Raw genomic sequence first — 25,562 nt, 5'->3', positions numbered from 1 at the left:
AATTCCAGGAAGAAATCTGCCAGCCGATACAGATATTCTATCTTGTCCTCTTAATTTCACCTTGAAATCCAGAAATACTAGACGTGCTGTGGATAACAAACTGTTTTATTAAATGTATTATTAGGGGGCAATTACCACTTGGTTTAAGTTTCAGAAAATATGACGTGTTGGGTTTTGTGGGTGTGTATGCCATGGTAAATAGACCAATGAGAACAGGTTGTCCAGCACATCAGCATTATTTATGGGGCTAACAAGTAACGTTACTGTTTAAAAGACTTCTGTGAGCCAACCTGCAACTAAAGTCATGTCTAATTTGGAGTATACGGCAGATTTCATCATAGGTATACCCGCCCTCAAAAAATGTTAAATCAGTTCGTCTCTTATGAAAACTATTAAGGAATCGAACATTGTAAATAATCTATTATTTACATTCCGTTCTGTGGGATATCGTGCAGGGACAGACAGAAATATTACATAGGCTATAGTCAGGCTGTTAACGAGTAAAGTTACGTCTAGAGTAAAGTTAATGAGAAAAACAATCTACCCTAACAAAAGATAATCAAGATTATGACCACTTAGACAATTTTCTTTTTCACTTTACAAATGGTATATCATGTCAATTTTTATTTTCCCTTTTCGCAAATACCCGTAATTGCGAATTCAATGGGTCTAAATGCAACCGCCGACACAGACCCAAACAGTTGTGATTGGATCCGGAATACCTCAAATTTATAAGACAAATTATGGTGGCCCTGGAGGGACATCGCCAATCGTCAATATTGCCATCAATATTTGCGACCAAATTCACGGTCATGAATATTACCGTCAAAATTCACGACTCGTGCAAGCGGTGCAACTATCTCCAGTCGCAAATATTACGGCGAATCTTTTCAGCAAGCCAGGTACTAGAGATGTTGCTCGGCTATAGACAGTAATTGCTTTTTAACGCTGTGCTCCCTGCGTTGTGCCAAAATCTGCCCAGCCGAATAACGACTTGAGATCACGCCGAAAATAATTATGTAAGTCATTTCCGCCTCGCTTGCGGCGATATTTGCGATTCGAAATACCAGTTGTGATTCGTGAATTTGGTCGTGAATACAGGCGTCAGGCGCGACCGAAGAGTGGCTCGTGGGGGCCGCAAATGTTAATGTCATTGGAGATGTCCCCCAGGGCCACCACACTAAAGGTCACAAATGCTTGACTATAACAGTTTGTGGAGTGACCCAGTAACCCCTCTTTCTCCCCACATACCAACCTATAAATAACTCTCGTTAGAAACTTCAAGTCACAGTATGTTGTATAGCGTCCTCCTTCGTTATCTGAATAAAATTAAAGGCCGATCCAATGAAGAACAAAAATAAAATTCACCACAAAATGCACGAAAAGCAATACATCAAACAGACACATGTGCATGTACAATGTGTAATTGTGTATGGTAAAAAATACCTGTACACGCACATTTGCACATGTACGCATGCACGGTGAGAACTGTTGATCACAACTGTTCAATCAGTGTCATCAAAGCAATTGTTTGCAGCCCAAAGTGACTTTGGCCACTTTCAAGAAAACTGAAAAAAAAATCGCAAAATGTGAAAAAAAACCAAGCTTGATGTGCCACAGTTGGAGGGCCCAGCCCCTTTATTCTATTGCAGTACTCAGCATATACTCTACATTTTTTAATGATCATTGCACATTGGTTTACCCATGGAGGTCATATGTTACTTCCATCAGGAATGGTGCCCATTATATAGGTCTTAAAATGTGGACGTGCTACCTCATTTAGATCAAAATATGTGGTAGGAAACATTTCTGTCATTTCAATTTCCGACGATTGTCTCATTACGAAAGCATGTGCATCCCCTCCCCCGTCCGCTATACATTCTACCAGCCAGGAGCTGTCGACACTCAAAAGGGAAACACATGCACAAGGTTAACTGACCTACATTAGGTTTCCGTATTGCAGGAAGGTTGACACGCCTAGGACCATCGAAAGGTCATGTGAAAGATCAAAGCCGTCTGCATTAATTTACCAGTCCGTGATGAATGAGGCCCATGCTCTGGGGCTGCCGAATGCGACTGTCTGGGCTGGTGCGTGCTTGGATCCAAACTGTATGGTTTCAACACTCGTATTGAACATCCACTGCAGTTTTGGTAAACCTTGCTTTATCTTCGTCATCTGTACAGCCTGATGTGACATATCGCAACTGGTGAGTTTGTTTTACTGATGAATTGGTATCATTTCAAACAGTCCTGGTCTTTAATGTTGCTTTCGTGGTAGTGTACTCGAAATTCTTCCATAAAGCATGCGATCAGACGTACAGTACATATACATGTACATGAGCGTCCGAGACTTAAGGAAGGCAAGAGAACGATACTAGGAACACCCAACTTGAAAGAACTGAAGAGAAAGAATTAAAACGGGAAAGGCGGGGAAACAAGAAAGAGTGAAATTCACCAATTTCTGTAAAATGGTCCGAAATTGACCCCCCCCCACCGTGACACACGGTGTTGATGGTTTGACAATACAATAGTACATGAAATGGATGAGCTTCTCCCTTTGGAAAGAGGTTTCCCTTGTTCGTATATCAACATCGATGTGATGTATGTTTCCTTTCAAGTTATACGCGTTGACAACTCCAATTGGTATGCGGGTAGTGTGGAAAAGACTACGTGTTAAAAAGCAGGGCCTGGCCCTAAATGAAAGGGCTCAAAAGAAATAGATGCGTTTGGATTCCACGCATTCAAAAGGAGATTTTCATTTAGCCATTCATTTAGTACTGTAGGCTGAGGAAGTTTGGTGCTCAAGGGATAAGTTTGCCAGAAAAAAAGCCTCGGTTCCTAAAAGGGAATTTCCGTTGTTTCAAGGCTAAACATATTATGACTGTCATAAATTACAGGTTTTGTAAAGTGCATCAATTTCGATTCCAAAACGTTCCCAATTTGCACAAATATACCAGAAAATTAACATTTTTAACACATTTTGAGGTTCTAATAACTATAGATTACTCTCACATTGCCCACTGTTCGTAAGATTGAGTACCGTCCTAATTTGTTTGCAAATTTTACCTGAAACCTTATATTTTCCAAATTACCTTTATATTTATAGCATAAAATCTTAATTATTTTTTGGTTTTGACTGCTATGTGAGATTCCATCGACCCATAGTGCATTATTCCTTTGCTTTAAAGTTTATACTGACGGTGAGCCATTGTTTCAACAGCCTGTGCCCCTGTACGTATGTGCAGGCCAAAATATAAGTGTGACGCAAGAACCAACTTTTGTAGCTACTCAGGTGCCCAAAAATGTAAACCCACTGTCTTGATTTGTTTGTACTAATTTGCACGTGTAATGCAGGAACTAGAGCTGCACGGATTTCTCCTTGTCAGCGTGATCACCAGACTATGGCGTCAGTGTAGCTAGCTCTGGCTTAACGCGGGTTAGACTATCGGAATAATGGATTTGCGAATGCGGGCCTGTGGCTCTCGCACTTCAAAAATTTCATGGGATTTTTTTTTTAAAGCGTGCGAGTGACCTAAACCGAAACATTCTCAAACGTCGAAGAACATAGAGCTGCGGGACAAGAATGGATTGACAGAGGAATATTAAATATTTAGCCTTACTAAAGTGGTCTACAGCGGTTATGAACTGTCATAGATGACAAGGACAAATACCCTCACTTCAAAATTCAGGACAAAACGACTCTCCAAAATCAATGCGACATATCGAAGTAAATCTTATTTCACTGACCTTTTATTCTGTTTGTTTTCTTTGTTTCATCACCAAAAAGGTACATCCGTTCCAGTGCAATATGAGAGATTTCTCAGAATTGCATGCGATCTCACAATCCTTTTAGTAATGATAACAATAGACACTTAAGAAGCGCAGACATACACCTGATGCAAGGTGTTAATGGCGATACATGTATACATTGGCATGTATACATGTACATGTATTATCTTTTGGGACCGTCCATAAAGTACGTACGCCAACGCCCATTATTAGTAAACCATTACTCATGACACAAAGACCGCCAGCGTCTTCCGGAAACATACAGGTGCCCTCACCCTATCCGTGCGGAAGTATAATGTATTACACTGTAACTAAAAATGTACAACCCTTTCCACTCTTGGGCAAAAGTGGACAACCGATGATTTTTTGGTTAACTACTCTGATGCGTACGCGTGCAGGGGGTTGGAGGTAATGCGTACGCCATGGAGCAGGGGGTCTGAGAAGTCAGCATTTCGTACGTACGTACATGTACGTTATGGACGGCCCCATATCCCTGCACTTTTTGCTCACAACATCTGAGCATATCTGAAATCACCTTAGCTCCTCGGGGATTAGGCCTATATTACCCCGCTGCTAAACATAACCATATCTATCCCCATTTACTCCTAGGTGGAGAGAGGCACGTAAAAGTATAAAGTTACTTGCCCGAGATCACATAATGCTGCCACCAGTTGCATTCGAACCCCCGACCCCATGATCAAAAGCTACAAGCCTTAACCACCGGATCGCAATCCCTTTCATGTGACCCAGTGTCCACAATTCTGTTCTTCTTTTTCATAAGCCCACAAGACTCAAGGGTCAAGATATTCTGTGTGATGAGAGAAGACTGATTCGGCATGGTCTTGGGGGCCCCCATAGCCTCCAACTCACGCCAGTTTTTTTTTCATATTCAAATTACGCTGGCCTACGTTTAAAGATGAAGTTGCGAGACTCACGAGTTACATGTATGAGATTTGGATAATATTTCAATTCAATGGCTGGGGAAAATCTCCCAAATACACTGTGGCCACACAATCATTTCTTTCAAAACAGGTTTCGATGCGTTCCCTGTAATCATGCCTCTCAAAAATGAGCCAGCTGTCTCTAATAGTCCTTATGTCAATATTTTCGGTCTCATTATTTTCATAATGAACTTTTAAAAGTACATGTAAGTTGTACTTAATGACTTTCTCCCTTAAAGATTTACATTTTTTGGGCTTCAGATTTATTCAGTGACAGTTTATAAGCACTGCTTTCTTTGGAGCGATTGTCTATAATGCCTGTCTCAGAAAGCATTAATCGCGTGGAGAGTGTGATGCACAGTAGAAAAGGTTACGCGGCAAGTCAACGGATCCGCTCTTTTTTAACTTTACCGAAATTTGCTGCTGCTCGAACATGCGCACGTACACTCACAGAATGAATGGTAAAACATTATTGGTAAAAAAAAAACTTGGTGAAATATTACACGACTTAAGTAAAATTTGGCCAAAGTGAAATGCACAACTATTATTCTGTAATTTTAAACTAAAATGTTTTCAATGTAAATTTTCACGGTCAAACTCTGACACTTGCTATATAAAATTTACAAAACATTACGTGAAAGTTAAACGTTCTGTTGATATTTACCGACACAACGGGTACGTATCACCACGTTTTCCACGTGTGTGCGTCCACCAAGGGCTTCAAGACGGAAAATATGAAGAAAGTTGTATCGGAGTGCAGTTTAGACCGGAAAACACAGAGTTAGGAACTGTTAAAGTAATGGAATAGGAAGTTTTTGCTCTTTAAAAAGTGAGCCCCCATGTTCAAGGTCAAAAAGTCAAATTAAATATCATATAAAATTTGTTTAATCAAAATAATTTCTTGATGTAGCATGTCACCCAAGAAATGTGGTGTTTTATAAACCGCTAGGCCTATAGCTTTGTTTGTGATGATTTCTTCAGTATTTTAGACATGGAAATTTAAATTTGGTGGGTAAAACACAAAACACCACAGGTGCTAATTTTGAGTCTTAAGTGGTATCCCTTTTTAAATTAACTTTTAAACAGACTGAAACCACCATATCTTCACAGTTTCTAGAAGATTCTGCAGATTCTTTTAATATTTGCTTTAGGCTAGAAAGAAAAAAAGAAAAACAAAAATGCAAATAAGAGTTTCAAAATAACATTCTTCATCAAAACTACTAAGACCATGTTTCAAATTAACACTGACTTTCTGCTTTTTGTTGCCTAAAACTAACTGTGGCTTTTCTGCACATTGCTTAGGGGTAAGGATTGATTTACCAGAGAACAGTGAGAAATATTTATGTGATTGAACACTATGCGGACTGGGGTGCTCTTGCTGTCAGGCTTCAGCTGAGGACTTTAGGGTAGGCTATGTAGTGTACAGATCCTCTGTAGAAGGCCATCCCTTCCTGGGTCATCTCTCGTGCTGTACGCCTCGATTCATCATGGGTTTGTGGATTGTACACATCAGCTTTGGTGACACCTTGGCTGAGCCTCCGCTCAAGGGTCTTTAACGTTGCCTGGGCAACCTGCCTATTTTCTGGCAGATTGGCAGGATCCTTAATCCAGGGATACTCAGCATCCCAATGGGTGCCATGGAACTTCAGATTCTGCTCGGTCAAGGCAAGCTCCCTCTCCTCCTTCAAGGTAAAGTCCTTGGACCCAATAGGACACTTGCCACACCTGCTCAACGCGGGTTACATTCAACCCCCATGCTCTCGAGCAGAAGGAACTCATGAATTCTACTTGTCGTAACACGATGAGTCATCATTGCCGCAGTGATCACTCTCTTTGTCTTTTCTTTGATAGCTGGGTGGGTACCGCCAAGACATTTCCCCATTCTGTTCTCCAAGATCAGCAGATGGTCCACTGCTTTGAGTCTTGTCGGGTTAAAGCCTGCATACTCATAGCCGATGAGCAGGTTCACCTGTCCTCTAGGTCTTTCGATCTCGTCATGCCTGATGCCCTCGAAGAGACTCAGTACTCGTACGTCTGTGTTCTTGATGTCGGCTGTAATGCGGTCAGTTCCATAGGCGAAGGTCTGGACTGTGTATCTATGTTTATCGATGAGGAGTACAGCGTATCTAAAGCTGTCTATCTCCGCTGTCACTTCGCCCACCTTTGAGATGGATGCCTTATCGGGGGTTCCTCTCTAGCGTGCTGCTTTGGCAGCGGTGTTGGTGAGGAGTGAAGACGTGGCACAGTCATCCCATAACACGTTCAAGTGTGGGCCGGCCCAACTCGTATCTTCATCAACTGAAGGAGACGCGTAATTTCTCTTCGAGGAAGCAACAGTGTAATTATTGTTAACAGTTGCATTCGTAGCCACATCATTGGTTGAATCCTCGTGTAGAGATGGGGTGTGGAGTCCGATACAGCTCTGCACACCGTATTCCTTCCTCGAGTCAAGCAGCAGAAGCATGCGCCTTTTTCTTTCACTAGTTGAGTTTTGTCCTGTAATGACTTCACCAGGTAGGCCCAACACTCCGACGTGTTATGCTGCGCTGATAATAATAATACTAATGGACAATTTTTAGTGCGCCGTTTCCATAAAAATGATCAACGGTGCAGCACATGTTAACGTACAAAATAATTGATTAAAGAATCAATGAGAAATTTCTTGACATTCTGCTGTGGAGCGTCATTCTCCTTAATCACATCACAGGCGTAGTGTTGATCCTAGCTCGTGGTGTGCTGTGGGTGGCGCTTCTGACGTCAGACATCTCGTGCTCGACGTTCTTCTCCTTAATCACATGACAGGCGTAGTGTTGATCCTAGCTCGTGGTGTGCTGTGGGTGGCGCTTCTGACGTCAGACATCTCGTACTCGACGTTCTTCTCCTTAATCACATCACAGGCGTAGTGTTGATCCTAGCTCGTGGTGTGCTGTGGGTGGCGCTTCTGACGTCAGACATCTCGTACTCGACGTTCTTCTCCTTAATCACATCACAGGCGTAGTGTTGATCCTAGCTCGTGGGGTGGCTGTGGGTGGCGCTTCTGACGTCAGACATCTCGTACTCGACGTTCTTCTCCTTAATCACATCACAGGCGTAGTGTTGATCCTAGCTCGTGTTGTGCTGTGGGTGGCGCTTCTGACGTCAGACATCTCGTACTCGACGTTCTTCTCCTTAATCACATCACAGGCGTAGTGTTGATCCTAGCTCGTGGGGTGGCTGTGGGTGGCGCTTCTGACGTCAGACATCTCGTACTCGACGTTCTTCTCCTTAATTACATCACAGGCGTAGTGTTGATCCTAGCTCGTGGGGTGGCTGTGGGTGGCGCTTCTGACGTCAGACATCTCGTACTCGACGTTCTTCTCCTTAATCACATCACAGGCGTAGTGTTGATCCTAGCTCGTGGGGTGGCTGTGGGTGGCGCTTCTGACGTCAGACATCTCGTACTCGACGTTCTTCTCCTTAATCAAATCATAGGCGTAGTGTTGATCCTCACTCGTGGTGTGCTGTGGGTGGCGCTTCTGACGTCAGACATCTCGTACTCGACGTTCTTCTCCTTAATCACATCACAGGCGTAGTGTTGATCCTAGCTCGTGGGGTGCTGTGGGTGGCGCTTCTGACGTCAGACATCTCGTACTCGACGTTCTTCTCCTTAATCACATCACAGGCGTAGTGTTGATCCTAGCTCGTGGGGTGGCTGTGGGTGGCGCTTCTGACGTCAGACATCTCGTACTCGACGTTCTTCTCCTTAATTACATCACAGGCGTAGTGTTGATCCTAGCTCGTGGGGTGGCTGTGGGTGGCGCTTCTGACGTCAGACATCTCGTACTCGACGTTCTTCTCCTTAATCACATCACAGGCGTAGTGTTGATCCTAGCTCGTGGTGTGCTGTGGGTGGCGCTTCTGACGTCAGACATCTCGTACTCGACGTTCTTCTCCTTCGGGAGGAATTGAAGTAGAGCAGAATTTCCCATCATGCAGTACGTGAGCGGGGCCATTCCCTACGGACAGTGAAGGGGAATCTCTACTCTGTGTCGCTGACGACTCTGTTATTCGAGATTTCATGCTCCATTCCCATCTTCGCTAGGTCAAACTTTTCACACGGGTGAATGGCATATACAAACTCTACGAACCACCTGTGTTCTCCATCTGTGATTGGTTTCGTCTTCTCGAAATCTTGCATGATTGCGTTAGCCATATTGATGAGATCTCCATAGCGCTTGTCCAGTCGCTTCTAACTCTCGTCAATGTCGACCACCTACAGCAGTTTCTTACCCAAAGGCCAGCGTAGGACAAAAGCAGCTTGGTCATGTGTGGCCTTGGACTGAACGAACTTCTTGACGTCCGATCGGAATCTGGGTTACTGGCGTACGTCACCTTCAAAAACCAGTACATGTATGCTTATCTTCTCAAGGTGAATACCAGACTTGGCCTTCTTCTCAGTGGGGGCGATGAGGACGGGGTAGGAGGTTGTCCATGAAGTACGTATGCACGAAGGCGGAAGGGGGTTGGTGCCGTTGCGTACACCATGCGTACAGAGGCGGAAGGAGGTTGGTGCCGCTGCGTACACCATGCGTACAGAGGGGGAAGGAGGTTGGTGCCGTTGCGTACACCATGCGTACAGAGGGGGAAGGAGGTTGGTGCCGTTGCGTACACCATGCGTACAGAGGGGGAAGGAGGTTGGTGCCGTTGCGTACACCATGCGTACAGAGGCGGAAGGAGGTTGGTGCCGTTGCGTACACCATGCGTACAGAGGGGGAAGGAGGTTGGTGCCGTTGCCTACACCATGCGTACAGAGGGGGAAGGAGGTTGGTGCCGTTGCGTACACCATGCGTACAGAGGGGGAAGGAGGTTGGTGCCGTTGCGTACACCATGCGTACAGAGGGGGAGGGAGGTTGGTGCCACTGCGTACACCATGCGTACAGAGGGGAGGGAGGTTGGTGCCACTGCGTACACCATGCGTACAGAGGGGGAAGGAGGTTGGTGCCGTTGCGTACACCATGCGTGCAGAGGGGGAAGGGGGTTGGTGCCGTTGCGTACACCATGCGTACAGAGGGGGAAGGAGGTTGGTGCCGTTGCCTACACCATGCGTACACAGGGGGAAGGAGGTTGGTGCCGTTGCCTACACCATGCGTACAGAGGGGGAAGGAGGTTGGTGCCGTTGCCTACACCATGCGTACAGAGGGGGAAGGAGGTTGGTGCCGCTGCATACACCATGCGTGCAGAGGGGGAAGGAGGTTGGTGCCGTTGCGTACACCATGCGTGCAGAGGGGGAAGGAGGTTGGTGCCGTTGCGTACACCATGCGTACAGAGGGGGAAGGAGGTTGGTGCCGTTGCGTACACCATGCGTACAGAGGGGGAAGGAGGTTGGTGCCGTTGCCTACACCATGCGTACAGAGGGGGAGGGGGGTTCAAGCCAGTGCGTACCGTACGCAAACCGAAAATATGCTCCCGTGCTAACGTCCATTATTAGTAAACTGCAACACTACACATGACACGTAGACCGGCAGCGTCTTCTGGAATTGTGGAATGCGTATGCGTACAGGGGAGTGGGTTGGAGCCACTGCGTACGCCATGCATACAAGGGGAAAGTGGGATCTGAAAAGTCGGCATTAGTGTGGCCATCCGATGCCAAAACCTTGCCAATCACGTACCGTATAACTCACTAATGGGTTGCAATGGCATGCGTTCTCTTCCTCGGCTTGTTTTGGAGTCAACATGGCGATGTAATTAATATGCGCCGTCTTCACACGCCCAAGGTCAGCCTTGCCCATCTTAACTGCCTCCGCCGTATTTTGCATGATGGACTTGGAAATTCCGTCACACTGCTGCTTGAAGTCAGCCTCTTTTACACGCCACGCAAAGTATGAGCTTTATTCACCAACAGCTATTTAGCCTCGCCTCGCAAACACGCTTTTCGTGTTGCTCTCGTGATGAGGCATCATTCTCACTGTCTATTGTGAGCATTTTGTAATTAGGTATCACCTCTCTGACATCGTCATATCTCTGCTCAGTTTCCGCAATCCGTTCCTCCATGCCGTCATCTGTGTCTACGTGCAGGACCACTTGCTTACTGCACACGACATCGTATGCAGTCTTTAAATCTGACATAAGTAAGCCAATGAGTTCTAATGACTTGCTCTGGTAAACTGCCGTACCGATGGAATCCAGATCCTGGGGGATCTTTCCTTGGCAACGCTCCCCCTTTTATCTGCTTCAGTATAGGGCCATCTCGTTGAAGAAGGATCACAGGTGGGGGTGCATAATAAACGAGATAAAGACTGGACTCCCAAGTTAATGCGATCACTGTACCACACAATCCTAGGTCACGGTCTACGCTGACTGTGCTCCGATGACACAGTACTTCGAATGTAAAGATTTAGCCTGTGTCACACACTTTAAACCGACAGCTTTAGTTTATACGGATAATTCAGCGAATCACAAGGAAAAATAACTCTCTCTTCCTTCAGTTTTGAAATCACATAGAAAGTGTACATGTGGCAAGAAAGTCTAGTGACCTCTCTCTCTTTCTAGAAAAGTATGGGTGTGTGTGCGTGTGGGATCTAACCGTAATTACATGTACTTATGCACTGAATGACCACTGGGGCGCCGTTTTCAGTGATACAACAGACCTTTTCACTAATAAATTCATAATATTATGCACGCATGAGCGCAAATGGCCTTGGCGGCAAGAAGTGTGAGCGGGCCATTGAAAATGTACAGGGGTGCGACTTCGATGATAATTTTTCTCTTAGGTTTTATGACTTTGTTCATTTTTATTATAAACTAATAGCAAACCAATATCAAGAGAGGCTCCTTTGGTCAGAACTGCGCTTCGCTGGTTCACAAACGACAATGAAATGCACGCATTACTGTCGCGTCGCTACCAGCAAAACGAACACTCCCGACCAACATGGCTCTTTTCAACCGGTGAGGGGGTGCTTCTGCTCAAGGTTAGGAGCTATACCCCTGGTAATTCTTTGCCTGCCTGCAATGTGTGTGTGTTACCCGAAATGTGCAGCCCTTCATGCGATGTAAATTACGTTAAAGAAATTACGTATATATGGGCAGACTGCCTATCCGTACTTTGGTCAAATTGTCATCGGTTTATGATGAGTTGTTCCCTGGCCCGTCCAGTCAGCTTAGCGGCAACTAAATGACAAGAAAATACCTATGTGCTTCTCTAGCAGCCGCAACGTGATGAAATATACAGGTTGGTTATTTAATAATGATGAAAGCTATTGTTGGAAACGGTGGCGGGGAAAGTTCACTTTGTTGGAAGTTTAGGTCGGGGAATTTAGTAAGGAAATTTTAGAAGATGACATTACCTGAACCTACTTCCTTGTTGCTTATTTGGTTATTCACCGGAAGAAAACAGCCAGGATCGACAGAATAGGGACGGGGGGAACACAAGAAAGGAAAGCCGCTTCGGAACTTTGCACTGTATAGGTCTTTGCTCGTTGCAGATCCTTGGGTACGATGATAATAAACGCCTATCCATAAACACGTTTTTATCAATGCGCGTCGTTGTCCGTTCGGGGAAGTGGTGGAGAGTCCGCGGGCAACTGTCACGCGCATACGGAACGACGCCCATTTCAGACACGACCTGAATTTATAAAGTTCATTAAAACCAAAAGTGAGATAGAAGCCCACTGTGACCAGGGGAAAAAATGTTGAGGTGTGGTCCTGTGAAGCTTCCGTGCGTTGCAAAGAAAGGCACTCACTCCCTGTAGATAGTTCAATTCGTTTTCGGACTCATTGAAACGAATACAGCTAATAGAACCGATTGAGAGGTACTACGTAAGGGAGATTTAGCGGATTAAGTTAAGCGGATTTAGCGTATACTGAAACGTCGGTCTTAGCCAACAGTGGATTGAATATTTTCGGCGCCTGTGGAGACTTGCTCTTTCTCGAATCTCTGAGAATTTTGACAATCCTTTTTCTGTCCGTCAGCATCAAGAATCCGTCGTTTTAGCCATACAGTCCTCGTCAAAATGTTGAGCATGATTGGAGCAGTCATCTCGGGTACTGGTCTTCTAAGCAGTGTGCCGTCCCTGTTGCTGGTGGGGCTGGCTATCGGAGTTGCAATTGTCGGTATCCTCGGTATCAACCGGCCGGCAGGTTTTCCGCCTGGACCCACTCCGATTCCATTTGTAGGAAGTGAGTACAAGCTGTGTTATCCATACAGATAAACTATACCCCTTTATGTTATCATTTAGCTATGCGTATATATTGGGTTTTTACCCTTAGGGCCGTAAAGAAGGGTATTTTTGTATGGATGATGACTCTTATGATGTCCCGACATTACAGCATTTGTTGATTCCAATCGTACGAATTCCTCTTAACATGAGCATGCCAAAGTGCACGGTGAACTCTATACATTGTATAGTGAAAAGGGGACGGAAGAAAAACATTGCCCAAAAAAACATTATCATATACATTCAAACTGAATTTTAAGAAAACTGGAAATTTGGGAGGGGGGGCGGATGAATTCCTACGCAACTGTTAAATCATTCAGTGTTTTTGAATTAAAGATATTCCTAAATCTGGCCAGCCCCTTTGGATAACTGTGGGAGAACTAAGCAAGGAATACGGAGACGTCTTCTCCTTAAAGCTTGGAGATAAATGGTACGTGATTCTGAACAGCTACGAGACCATCAAGGATGGTATGGCAGCACGGCCCTTGGCGCTCGCCAACAGACCTCATTACTACACCAGTAAGTGAATGGCTTTTAGCACAAGGATTGGGATGAGAACACTGCCTAGTTCATAAAAGCTGCAAAGGGAAAGTGAGACCGAAATAAAATGTTTGGCAAAGATAAACAGACGAAAGATACACAATCTATCGATCATTAATATTTTCTTTTGTTCGTAACCGGTCATTAACCATGAACAGTACAATCTCCAAGATTTGAGTACCGCATCATGTTGTCTGTGTGTTCAGGAAGACAGCATCTGTAAGCGTAAAATTAACCGTGAAGCAAGCTGATATAATGCATTTTCATGGGCCTAAACCAAACTGTCTAATCTCTTTTTCTAGCCGATATCTTCTCTGACAACTACAGAGATATTGCCTACACAGACTACAGCCCATCATGGGTGCTGCACCGACAATTCGCGCTCAACGCTTTCAGGTAAAAATAAAAAGAATAGGGAATGATCTTCCGAGAAGCTTGTGGTTTAATCTGATGGACTAATCGACAATGCGATGCTGGTAACAGGAAAAGGCCAGGAAGAGTCAGTTAATACTGCGTGATACTTCAAGTTTTATAACTGTCTAAATATCATCACTCACTATTGAATCTCCCTAGATCCATCAGTTTCTGATCTTTTCTATAATCTCAAAATTTGCTGGCCACACGCAACTAATGGCAGCACTATAATACACGTGCAAGTAATTATTATTGCGCTAAACTCATCTCACGCTGAAATCTTGAAATCAAATGAATAACCTATAATGAATTACATCTTCCCAACTTTGCTGAAGTGGAGCCTTTGAAACAAAACTGGGATTGATTTTCCCTTTGTGTCATTTGTGAAGCGACGTGTATGGTGCGACACAGCTTGACCGTGTGGCCCACCAGCAGTTTACAAGATACGTGGAGCCACTGTTGGAATCTGTTAGAGGGACGAAGCAGTCGGTGGACGGGATTGCACTGGGCCAGTTGATGGCCATGGGATCTGTGGTTACTTGGTGTTTTGGCCCTTGGTGAGAAGTTGGTTCTAGTTGGTCAGTTAAGGATAGAAAAGCATTTTTAAGTGTTGATTCAGACTTTTCTTGAAAAAACTCTCACAAACAGCCGTATTCAAGCCACCTTAAATCAACGCAAAATGTGCAATGTTCTCAGGTATAATGAGAAGTGAATCAATACATTAACTTTTCTAATCAAAAATAATATTCATCAGTCAAATTTTATGATTATTGCTCTATATTTAAAGTTTAGGTGGTAAGCTTATGGTGCGGGAAGAATAAAATAACTGAAAAGAAATTTCTCTCACTTAATTGTGTGACTTTCGGGTTTCAATTAGCAATGAGCACCTCCATCGGGACTTGGTTAAAGTCGTCTCCGTGGACGTGAGTACATACCTAGTTGGCCAACGCATCCCCGTGGATATCTTTCCAATTCTCCGCTACTTTCCCCTATCAACAAATCGCATTGTCAAAGACGTTGGAGACAGATTCCTGACGATTCTGAGGGATGAGTTCAACAGTCGGCGTCAGTCATTTAAGGAAGGTATGGACGGTATGGAAGGTACCCGCACTACTTTCACATAAAAGTATACGCAATTAAGGGAGGGAACAGTGCATACGCAGACTCTATCGTTTGCATCTGTTATGTTAATTATACAGCCTAGGCCTATCATCTTCTGAACTTCTGAAATTCAGAGCTCGTTTCTTTGGATAAAAGAACTATGTGTGCTACTAAAAAACTATGCGTGCCCGAGGGTGTTCTAAACGTCATATCCCATATCACCGCAGTCAACAGTTGTTAATCATAAAAACAAACGAATCTACGGAGACGTCATTTATACAGTGGCACCGTTAACAAGCATTCTTGTGACGTGCGTGTGTAGTTCATTGGCAATTGTCACAGTACCTGATTTCTTCGAAGAGCCGCTCCCACCACCTGTCCACGAGCAACATTGTACCACCGTATAGCAATGGCTTCTAATCCGTGTTTCCAAGTTACACTAGTACGTTATGTGGTATCTCATAGACGAAGAGATAACTGATCTGTGTGGTGCTCTGCTCCGAGCCCAAAAGAAAGCTGAGCAGGAGAAAAAGTACGACTTTCTGACTGATGTGCATGTCGTCCAGGTTCTGGCTTCGTCTTTCAGGGGTAAGCCAACTTGATAACTACTTTTTTAAGGAATGGGAAACTTTAACGAGGGAGTATAAGGTTTTAAGGATGGAAAAATAGGCAGTTGCTATCGACCGATCAACAGTCATGGTTTAATTTCTCAACATATTATACTGGTTACGTGGTCAGTTTTGTTGACTGAGTCGTACAAATTGAAGTGGGGAAGCATGCCATACACATCCAAGACGATTCTTTCCGATCTGTATGCATGAACTTGTCGGTATGCTTATTTCCATCAGATCCACAAAAATCAGTAATTTCACATGTATACAGTTCACAAGAAATTTTTTACACTCATGTGTTCAAAATTTCAATGCAAATTTTCAACTTCCAATTGAGCCTATTAATATACCTCTGCAAATATGAAATTTGGGTGCTAACTTCTTGGATCCAAAGCAGTCTCACTTTACAATAGTTAGCAACCAAACTCACGTCCAATAGTTCAAATGATTTCAAATATCAATCATAAGTCTAGATTAATCACTCAGATTCCTGAAAGAAATTCAGTTCAATTTCTTCATATTTGCAGAAGTCAGTTAATTTTGGACCTGTCATATCCGCTTCAAGTTATGTCAAGTCTTCATTTTTTGGTTAAAATCGCTACAATTTATATTTAGTAATTCACATTTTCAACTCCCGCATAGATGGAATTCAATTTATTATTTTTAATACCAGTTTGAACTCAAAATGTCTTTCTTAATTCTACATGATTTCAATAAAAAGGTTGTGAATTAGAAGTGACTTTACTAACAGTAGTTAACCTCAACTTTTTCAATTTTTAATTCAATTCAATTCACATTTATTTCCATACTCTTACGGGAGCAAGATAAAGCACAGGAAAGTCATGAAATCCGTAATATCATTGTATAACACTGTACATGCTTGATTAATAAAAACATTAGTCACAGAAATCAGAGTAATGAAAAAACAACTTACAAAAGAGAAAACAATAGCAGAAGCATCACGGAATTAATGAGTATGGAGGCTGTTCAGGGAAGCCAGGGCTTATGGGGAACAGCCTTTGGACAGACATGACAGACTGAACAAAAACAAGACAGACATGGCAGACAGGACAAAACAAGATAGGCATGGCAGACAGGACAGAAACAAGACAGACATGGCAGACAGGACAGAAACAAGACAGATGACGAACAGACAAGACAAAACAATAATTAATGGACGAAAATCTGATTAGCTAATTTGAAATCCAAAGAAGGCAATGATAATCCACGAAGTAACATAATAAAATAAATACAAATAAGATAATTAAAGAGCAAGCTGTGCCGTGTAATGGGATAGGAGGGCTGTTTTATACGAAGTTTTGAAACAACCCACAGAAGATTGACCTTTAATTTGATTGTCGATGGTGTTCCAAAGTCGGGCTCCATAAAAGCGAAGTGTGTGCATTGAATAAGAGGTGCGAGTGAAAGGAATATAAAGATTACACCGGGATCTAGTAGAATTGCTGTGAACAGTTTCAATAGATCTAAAGTAAGAGGCAAAAGTGGAAGGGAGGAGGTTACGATAGAATTTGTACATGAAGATACTAGTTTGAAGTTGATGTATGTCAAAGACAGTAAGGGTGCGAAGTTGTGCAAACAAGGGTGCACTGTGAGCACGAGGGTGTGAGAGAGTGCATATTCTAATGGCACGTTTTTGAGAGACAAATATAAAGAATGCAATTTGCGACTACTTGAATTCGCCCAGACGATATTGCAGTAGGAGAGATACGGAAGAATAAATGTGTTATATAATAAGACCAAAGAGAAAGAGTTAAGAAAGTGACGAAGCAATTTTTGTAATAGAGGAGATATGCTCAGACCAAGAAAGATTATAATCAACAACAACCCCTAGAAATTTGGCAGATGAGACCCTTTGGATGGGAATATTGTCAATCATGACAGGAGACAAATTGAAATGGACGGAGGAAGGAGATTTGCTGAAGAAGATGAAGCTAGTCTTTGTGTGGTTTAAAGAGAGTTTGTTTGATCGAAACCATAGCGAGACTTGAAAGAGTTCAGAGTTAAGAGAGTTGACGAGATCATCGTAGTTGGGATGAGTATGCAGAATAGTCGTGTCGTCAGCAAATAGAGTAAAAGAGAGAAGAGAATAGGAACGGTGAAGATCATTGATGTAGAACAGAAAAAGGAGTGGACCAAGGATCGAACCTTGGGGAACACCATGCAGAATTGAAAGCCGGTCAGAGTCACACCTCAATACAGATGTATATTGTTGTCTATTATAAAGGTAGTTTTTGAACCACTGAAGTGCGACTCCTCTGATACCATAGTGTTCTAATTTGGCAAGGAGAATAGAGTGGTTAATGGTGTCGAATGCTTTCGAGAGATCAATGAACACACCTATGGCATAGAGTTTCTTACAGAGAGCATCAGTAACAGTGTCAATGAATTGAATGAGGGCCATGTCAGTGGAGTGTTTACTGCGAAAGCCGTATTGATTATCATAAAGAAGGTGAAAGTTAGAAGCAAAATCAAAGAGGCGATTGTAGACTAGTTTCTCGAGGATTTTGGAGAAACACGGGAGTACAGAAATAGGCCGGTAGTTTCCGATGGTACGGGCATCTCCATTTTTGTAAATAGGAATAACTTTAGCTATTTTGAGATTAGAAGGAACCGCACCTGAAGAAAAGGATAGATTACAGATGTAAGTGAGAGGTTCAGCTATAAAACAGATGGCCGATTTGATAACAGTAGAGCAGATGCTGTCAAACCCGAAACTAGCACTGGATTTGAGTTGCCTTCCACTACGGATGATTTCTAAGGAATCTGTTGGAGTAAAAAAGAAAGAGGAGGGATTCGAGTTGTGGAGATAATCGGGGAAGTGAACGTTTGTGGCTGGGATTTTGTTAGCAATGGAAGAACCTAAGTTAGTAAAAAAAGAGTTGAAAGAATTGGCAATGTCGAGAGAACTTTGAAGACTGACTTTTCTGGCAAAGGGCTTTAAATGTAAATACACCAGGAGTCACTTTCTGTTCCAACGCCGTAGTCCGTACAAAGTTATAAATCCTCAAAACCTTCGATAAATCTCAAAATGTCAACCTTTTTTAATATGTGCAGATGCCAATCCACTGTTCTCAATACACAAAGTAACTGGAATTCTAAAATTCAAAACTTTGTCCAAATTAATCCCGAAACTCGGACCCACATTTCTCCACCATTTCTAGCAACTTAATGCTGAATCTTTCAGCATCATGAATTTCTTGTTAGGCCTACGGCAGAATCGATGAGCAACCCATACATAAACATCAAAATGTCTCTCTTGTACCACGGAACTGAGCAAAAGAGACTCTTAATGCCCCACGTGCACACTAAACCATCATGCATACGGTCCTTGGATGGTTTCACTCGCTTGGAAAATACACCACATTGCAATCGAGGTATGGTGAGTACACGTATTCATTCGCCCCGTATAACAGTTCTCAAGCCTTGAATTTCAAGACGATTTTACGTACAGCCTAGTGGTTAGGGTGAGGTCTAAACTATCAGTAGGATAAAGTAATATCAAACAAGGACACTGGTTTTTACATCAATTTTATTCAATACATGTAAGGACTTATTAAACCTTATTTTCAATAAAATAAATGCAGATCAGATGTGATTGGTAGTTCACACTTTCAAATGTCGTCTTTGCGTGATTGGTCCCGGATTAGTCAGTAGGCCTATTTTATTGTCACCATAATTTCTGTTGATCATCTTGTTCAGGCTCTACTGGCCTCTTGGCGAACACCTACTGGGGACTGGCCCTCCTTGCTGAGTACCCAGACGTCCAACAAAGGATCGTCAACGAGATCCATGATGTCATTGGGAGGGATCGTCAGCCCTCCCTGAATGATCGAGATGCTATGCCATACACCATAGCTACCGCAATGGAAATGCTGCGGTTTGGATCCGTGGCTCCTCTGGGCGTGCCTAGGGCAGCTTATGAAGATGTAACAATCGGTAGGTTTGAAAGGCTGTTCAGACGGAAATTTTTGCAAAGTAGATACCATTTTAAACATTAGATACTAATATTTTCATGTAATGAACTGTTTCCAATTAACTGTACATATATTGATGGACCATTATTCAGTTGAACTTTTCTGAAGCCAAACCTCAGAACATTTAATAGAACGAGAAATATATTCAATTTAGACGTAGTATGGGACCAAGTCTTAAGTCACACTAATGGTTGCTCGTGTTTTTGGCTGCTTTGTGTTTCATTGTCGTGATGTAAACCCTCAGTTTTTTTGTATACCCTAGGTGGCTATGGAATCCCCAAGGGCACGGGAATATTGTACAACATCTACGGCACCCACTTCAGCGATGTAAACTTCGCAAATCCTGATGAGTTCAACCCAGGTTAGTTCTACCCATTCTTAGGATTAGAGACATGCTTCTCAACCTATTGACAAAAAGAAAAAAACCCTTAAAACTCATCTGATCTTTCACGGTAGAAAAAGTACAAAGGCTGTTCAGACAGAAATTTTTGCAAAGTAGATACCATTTTAAACATTAGATACTAATATTTTCATCTAATGAACTGTTTCCAATTAACTGTACTTATACAAGGACATAGAAGAAATAGCTATCAAAGCTACTAGACTGTCGTCCATTGAGTACCAGACTGTCGTCCATTGAGTAGGATCTTCACCAGAACTGCTGACAAAATGAGTTCATAAACTAAAGACAATTGATAATTAGCCAAACAATACCGATCAGTAACTAACAAAAACGACCTGTAGTGGCTATAGACCTGTGAGAACTCCATCGTTAAGTTCTGCTAATCCAAATTGTCAAACGACACGACTCAAGCAAGACCCGCTATTAGTTCCCTCACATTTGTTTTGTTACCTCCACAGAGCGATTTCTGAACTCCAGTGGATCAGTCAATGTCTCACCAGACAAATTAATCCCATTTGGGATGGGAACCCGCAAATGCCTCGGCTACTTCTTTGCACAGTCTATCCTCTTCCTTGCCTTCACCCATCTACTGCAGGGATACGAGCTGAGCAAACTCGATGGTCAACCCGGGGATGGAAGCTTACTTGGTCAGGATCCTCAATATCAGGGGTCGCGCTGGCCAAGTCCCTTCCGTCTCGGGGTGGCCAAACGTGAATAAAGTTGTATCTCAGTCGGATGCAGCAAACTGTGATAGATCAATGCTCGGATGCATGCCTTGTTGAAGTCAGTGGTTCCTTAGTCTCGTCTATTTTGATGTTGTATAAGCGGCATCGGATTGAAACAGGATAAGTTACTATATCGTTTAATGAACTCTCTACAGTGCTTTAGTTCTAGTTAGTTCTTATAATATTAAGTAAGAGTATTTTAATTGTCTTGACAACCTGCCCGAAAATTACTTTTAAAAATTTAAGTCTGTCTGGCATAGCACCAGTAACCGGTGATACAGTGACTTGATGCTTAGCTTTGGCCTCAAGGCTGCCCCAAGGCCCAAGATATGGGGGCTTGTTACGGCCAATAATGTAACAATCGCCCAATAATGTAATACCGGCCGATAATGTAATAACAATCAACCGATAATGTAATAACCCAAGAGACCCATAATGTAATAAAAATCGGCCGATAATGTAATTACCCCAAACCGGCCGATAATGAAATAACATGGAGGCCGATAATGTTAAACATGGAGGCCGATAATGTAGTAACATGGAAGCCGATAATGTAATAACCGTAGATTTGCTTGTTTCTCAGAAGACTTCTGGGGACTTAGGTTTTCTTCGAATTTTCCCTGCAGATCCTTTCTTATTTTACCTTATTGCTTTTGAAGTGACAATTTTTCAATTTTTTTGTAATCAAATTATAACTGAACATGGACGTAATCTTTTCCCAAGGTGTATATAACACTCAGATGAATTATGGTGACCTCATTACATAAACCTTGTTCTTTTATTTAGTGTTGAGGTGATTTCAATTAACAGCACAGTCACCCATTTGGCTTGATTGGCATTTAAGGTGCAAACTTCGAAGCTCTATGCATCTATCTCCTTAAGTACATGTCCCACTGGGTTGACATTTTGCAAATACATGTAGCTAGAAAGGGAATTGTTGACGACGAAAACTGACATCAAGTCATGATGACGTCATCAGTTGACAAATCACGTGACATGGAAGGTGCTTCCTTTAAAGCCCCATTTATTTTCTAAAAAACGTGTCAAGTTGGGTAAAGACTTTGCAGATATCGCAAAAGGGATATGTTATAGACGAAAACTGACCTCGTGTCACGATGACGTTATCAGTTAACATATCGGGTGACATTAAAGATGTATCCTTTAAAGCCCTGCATCTTCCGAAGTACATGTCCGACTGGCTTGAAACTTTGCAGGTAGTGGAAAACTGTTGTTTTATATATGAACACTAGCTCAATTTAATGAGGAGCTCATCACGTCAGAATGAATATAATACCCCCTAAGAAGCAAGCCTGAGTGTCCCTAGCAAGTCAGCATCCTAACTCTCAGTTACTGTGATTCCAAGGCTCTAACCTCGAAAATAGATGAAAGTGAAAAATATCCTTGCACATACCTGCCAAAATCTCGGTCTGGCTCAAGCTATACTAACTTGTTTTTGAGCTTTCTATAGTTTCTTTAGTATAAGAGGGATCTGCTGGGAAAACTTGAAGAAAACCTAAGTCCCCCAAAGCCTTGTATGAGACAAGCAAACTTACGGTTATTACATTATCGGCCTCCATGTTATTACATCATCGGCCGGTTTTAGTTTATTACGTTATCGGCCAATTTTCATTACATTTTGGGTCGCTTGGGTTATTACATTATCGGTCGATCGTTATTACAGTATCGGACGGTATTACATTATCGGCCGATTTTTATCACATTATCGGCCGGTATTACATTATTGACCGATTGTTACATTATTGACAGTAACAAAGCCACATGAAAAGAGATACGGTTACAAAATCCCAACTTGCAACTCCTTTGTATCCAAACAATTGGCAAAAACACACACGGCCACGGGTGACGCCTATATACAATAATATGCACCTTTCGTATGTGGACCAGTTGATGTGTGGACACGTGTTACAATCTTTACCAGGGCAGTTGAAAAAACGGGGAAGAGAATGAAAACATTGATGCCTAAACTCAAGAGTTTTTTGCGCCCGTTCACAGTTGCGGTAAAGACCTTTCTCACGTACGTCACTGGATTGCACTAATAAAAATACCACCACGTGTGGACCGCAGTGGCCATGGTGATTGTATATATTCCTACGGGCAGCTTCAACCACGTGCAAGCGCATTTATGAACGCTGCATGCTTGATACGTTTATCTTGAATAAGCAGATAACAACACAATTCACCATTACCATCACAACACATCACGGTCCAGCAAGATTGTGACATCGAAGGAAAAAGGTCTATTTACTAGCCAGTTAACGTCGGATTTTTTCCCCCAAAAAACGCTGCTGGCCGCGGGTTTGTTTGGTTTTTTTTTTTTCGTTTCTAGCAAACGCTCCCCCATCTACGATTCACGTTGGACGAATTATTCTCCATTTAGAAAACATATGACAGTGGAATACCCCCATTTAATAAAGCTAATCCAGATGGTGCATTTAACAAAGGACAGTTTGAAAACAAAACAGTTTACCTCATCACTGGCGCTCATTAGACACGTGCTAAATGTTATCCAGTAATTCAAGTAAACTGAATCCACCTTTTGTACCAATATCTTTCTGAACAGACTAATACAAGTACTCAAAATAAGTCACAGAATCACATTGTCACGATAGTCAGTTTTTATTTACAAACAATGAATTTCTTATCAAAAAGAACATGTCAGTTCCTTATTAAAAATTAGGGAAAACAGGCCTTTACGTATTTAAAATGGAATGCTGTATCCGCCTCGAGCAGAGGCACCTCCTTATAGGTTGAAAGGACTCGTATTGGTTGGGATCGAGTGTTGATTTCGTTGGTAGCGATATGCGACCGTAACGCGTGCATTTTATAGTCGTTTGTTCCGTTCAAAGGAGTCTCTGTTGCCAAGAAAATTGCACCCTCTCTTGGTCCAGCTCGAGGCAAATATTCAGCCCTCTCAACACCTGGTAGTAAATTGTGCGTAAAATATATCTCAGATGCCGTGAAAATCAGGGGTAAGTATAAATTACATGAGGGAATTAAATAAAGGGAACATTCTGTTTACTATTTATGAAAAGATATGTAAAGATTTCCAACAATAATGCGTTATGGTTGAAACTGCCTTTCTGAGTACTTTCAGTAGAGCAGCTTAAAAACATGTAAAATTTAAAGGTGGATCAGGATTATGTTGATTGTGATATTGCTTTCTTGCTCAAGTTACTAAATTTGAATACAACAGGTCTAAAATCTAAACTCAGCTCACTTAAAACCTGGAGTGGATTCATCTCATCCTTCACATAAAGTACATGTAGTTGTCATCAAAATAACTTAAATACTTTAAACACACACTATACCACATATACTTGCAACATGAGAGGTAGGTCCATAGTCTGAACTTTAGGTGCAGATTTTTTTTTTTTTTTGTATTTCTTTCTTGGAATAGAATCATCGTCCAAGCCAAGTCTATTTGGCTGGATATACGCATGGTATCATTCATCATTGTCTGATCGCTGTACCGACCGTCGGCTTTATTTTATTTATTTATTTTATTTTTTTGTAAATGATACTTATGACACACTTTGCTATGAGAGGACGCCATGCTTGTGTTTTTCACATTTTGGAAATGACAAAATGAGACAAATATATTCCCTGGTAGGATTAGGCCAATTCCTAGCGTATTTTGTGAAAATAAAATCGATAAAGAGTAGAGTGTGCAAAACTATTCGGATTATGAAGCTGTTTTTGAGAACAGAAGTTCGTTTATGTTTTGGCATATTTTTATTAAAGGCCTGAAACAAAGAATTCAAACTTTTCCTGAAATTTTCAAAAGTGGGGTACGTGTGGTGGAGAAAAGTGTGAAGGTTTCAAATTTGTTGACCGTGTCTCGCTAGATTTTATTTCTCTTCCAGACTGGAAGCGTTTGCATATCAGCAGCAATTAAACGTTAATTCCCACATTAGGGACCTAAGCGTATGGCCTTGCGGGTGAATTTGTGGGTTCTGAAAGAATTCCAAAACGGTATAGGATGTGTAAGTCAGCAGCTGTGCATGTAACATGACTTTGGTAGAGTATCCTGTCTTCCTCATCTCTTCAATCTCATCAAGCGCTTATTTTTACTTTACACCAAAGGAACATATTTCCTGCTGGATTGCTTAATCTTATGGGGTATTCATGTCGCTTATACTGAGGATCTTAGTTTTCCACGAATGCCCAGATTTGTCCACACCATTGGTATATGCAAGAGAAATGGTGCTAAAAACGAGTTCGTTGCTCAACATTTTCCTTAGAATGCTTCAAATTCTGAAGTGGACTCTGACCGGATGCCAGGAACGATTATTGATCAACTAGCAGCGGCGTCGGGGGCCCAATTTTACGGCGATCCTGAGGACACGACTTGAAGGATTGATTACTACAGGTGAATGTGAACGCGAAGTGAATTTGACGTCCCCACGACAGATTTGCAGCCGAATTTTGCTCAAGTTGAAAATGTGTTAGGCCTAAACTTTTGCGAATTCGCACTGCGAATATTTGATCAGACGCTAAAGTTTGTTTCCACTTTCACGTCAACAACGAACTGGCCTCGAATATAGTTCAGTATGTCAAAACACTTGCCTAATAAATACTCTTCAAATTTTATCCAGGCCTTTGCAAGACGGTCCGTTAAATAGACAAGTAAAATAAGATTTTCTCTTTTTGCAACTGCATGTAACTTCGCACCACAGAATCTCAGTTCGAGTCAAGATTTGATGTGTATCCGAGAGGCAAAGAGACTTTTATAACCGACAGAGCACATAACTACATGAAGTTGTAATCCGAGTTCACTTTTTGTCCAGTTTTTCTCAGTAACTCTCAAACTCAAACAGATATTCCCACATG

The 25,562-nt window shown here is 42.3% G+C and overlaps 1 protein-coding gene across 1 annotated transcript; it reads left to right on the top strand.

Moving 5' to 3' along the window:
- Positions 1–1,888: 1,888 nt before the first annotated feature.
- On the top strand, positions 1,889–24,398 carry LOC110986856 (steroid 17-alpha-hydroxylase/17,20 lyase-like). Its single transcript, XM_022249116.2, has 10 exons — positions 1,889–2,207; positions 12,678–12,884; positions 13,259–13,441; positions 13,765–13,858; positions 14,266–14,433; positions 14,754–14,959; positions 15,443–15,565; positions 19,309–19,545; positions 19,846–19,944; positions 20,445–24,398. The coding sequence occupies exons 2-10, from the start codon at positions 12,719–12,721 to the stop codon at positions 20,702–20,704; spliced, it is 1,536 nt and encodes a 511-aa protein (XP_022104808.2). The 5' UTR covers positions 1,889–2,207; positions 12,678–12,718; the 3' UTR covers positions 20,705–24,398.
- The last annotated feature ends 1,164 nt before the right edge of the window (positions 24,399–25,562 follow it).

Source organism: Acanthaster planci, linkage group LG19 (genome assembly GCF_054643075.1).
Source record: "Acanthaster planci isolate LZ-2023a linkage group LG19, COTS_SCS, whole genome shotgun sequence".
In the NCBI taxonomy this organism is placed as follows: Eukaryota; Metazoa; Echinodermata; class Asteroidea; order Valvatida; family Acanthasteridae; genus Acanthaster; species Acanthaster planci.
This window is presented reverse-complemented; position numbering and strand designations above follow the sequence as displayed.

Bases quoted from the DNA above. Each gene is read 5' to 3' on its own strand.
- LOC110986856 (XM_022249116.2), top strand. From the start codon at position 12,719: ATGTTGAGCATGATTGGAGCAGTCATCTCGGGTACTGGTCTTCTAAGC. The intron at 13,442-13,764 runs GTAAGTGAATGG...CTCTTTTTCTAG, and splicing joins CAGACCTCATTACTACACCA to CCGATATCTTCTCTGACAAC. The intron at 19,546-19,845 runs GTAGGTTTGAAA...TGTATACCCTAG, and splicing joins TTATGAAGATGTAACAATCG to GTGGCTATGGAATCCCCAAG.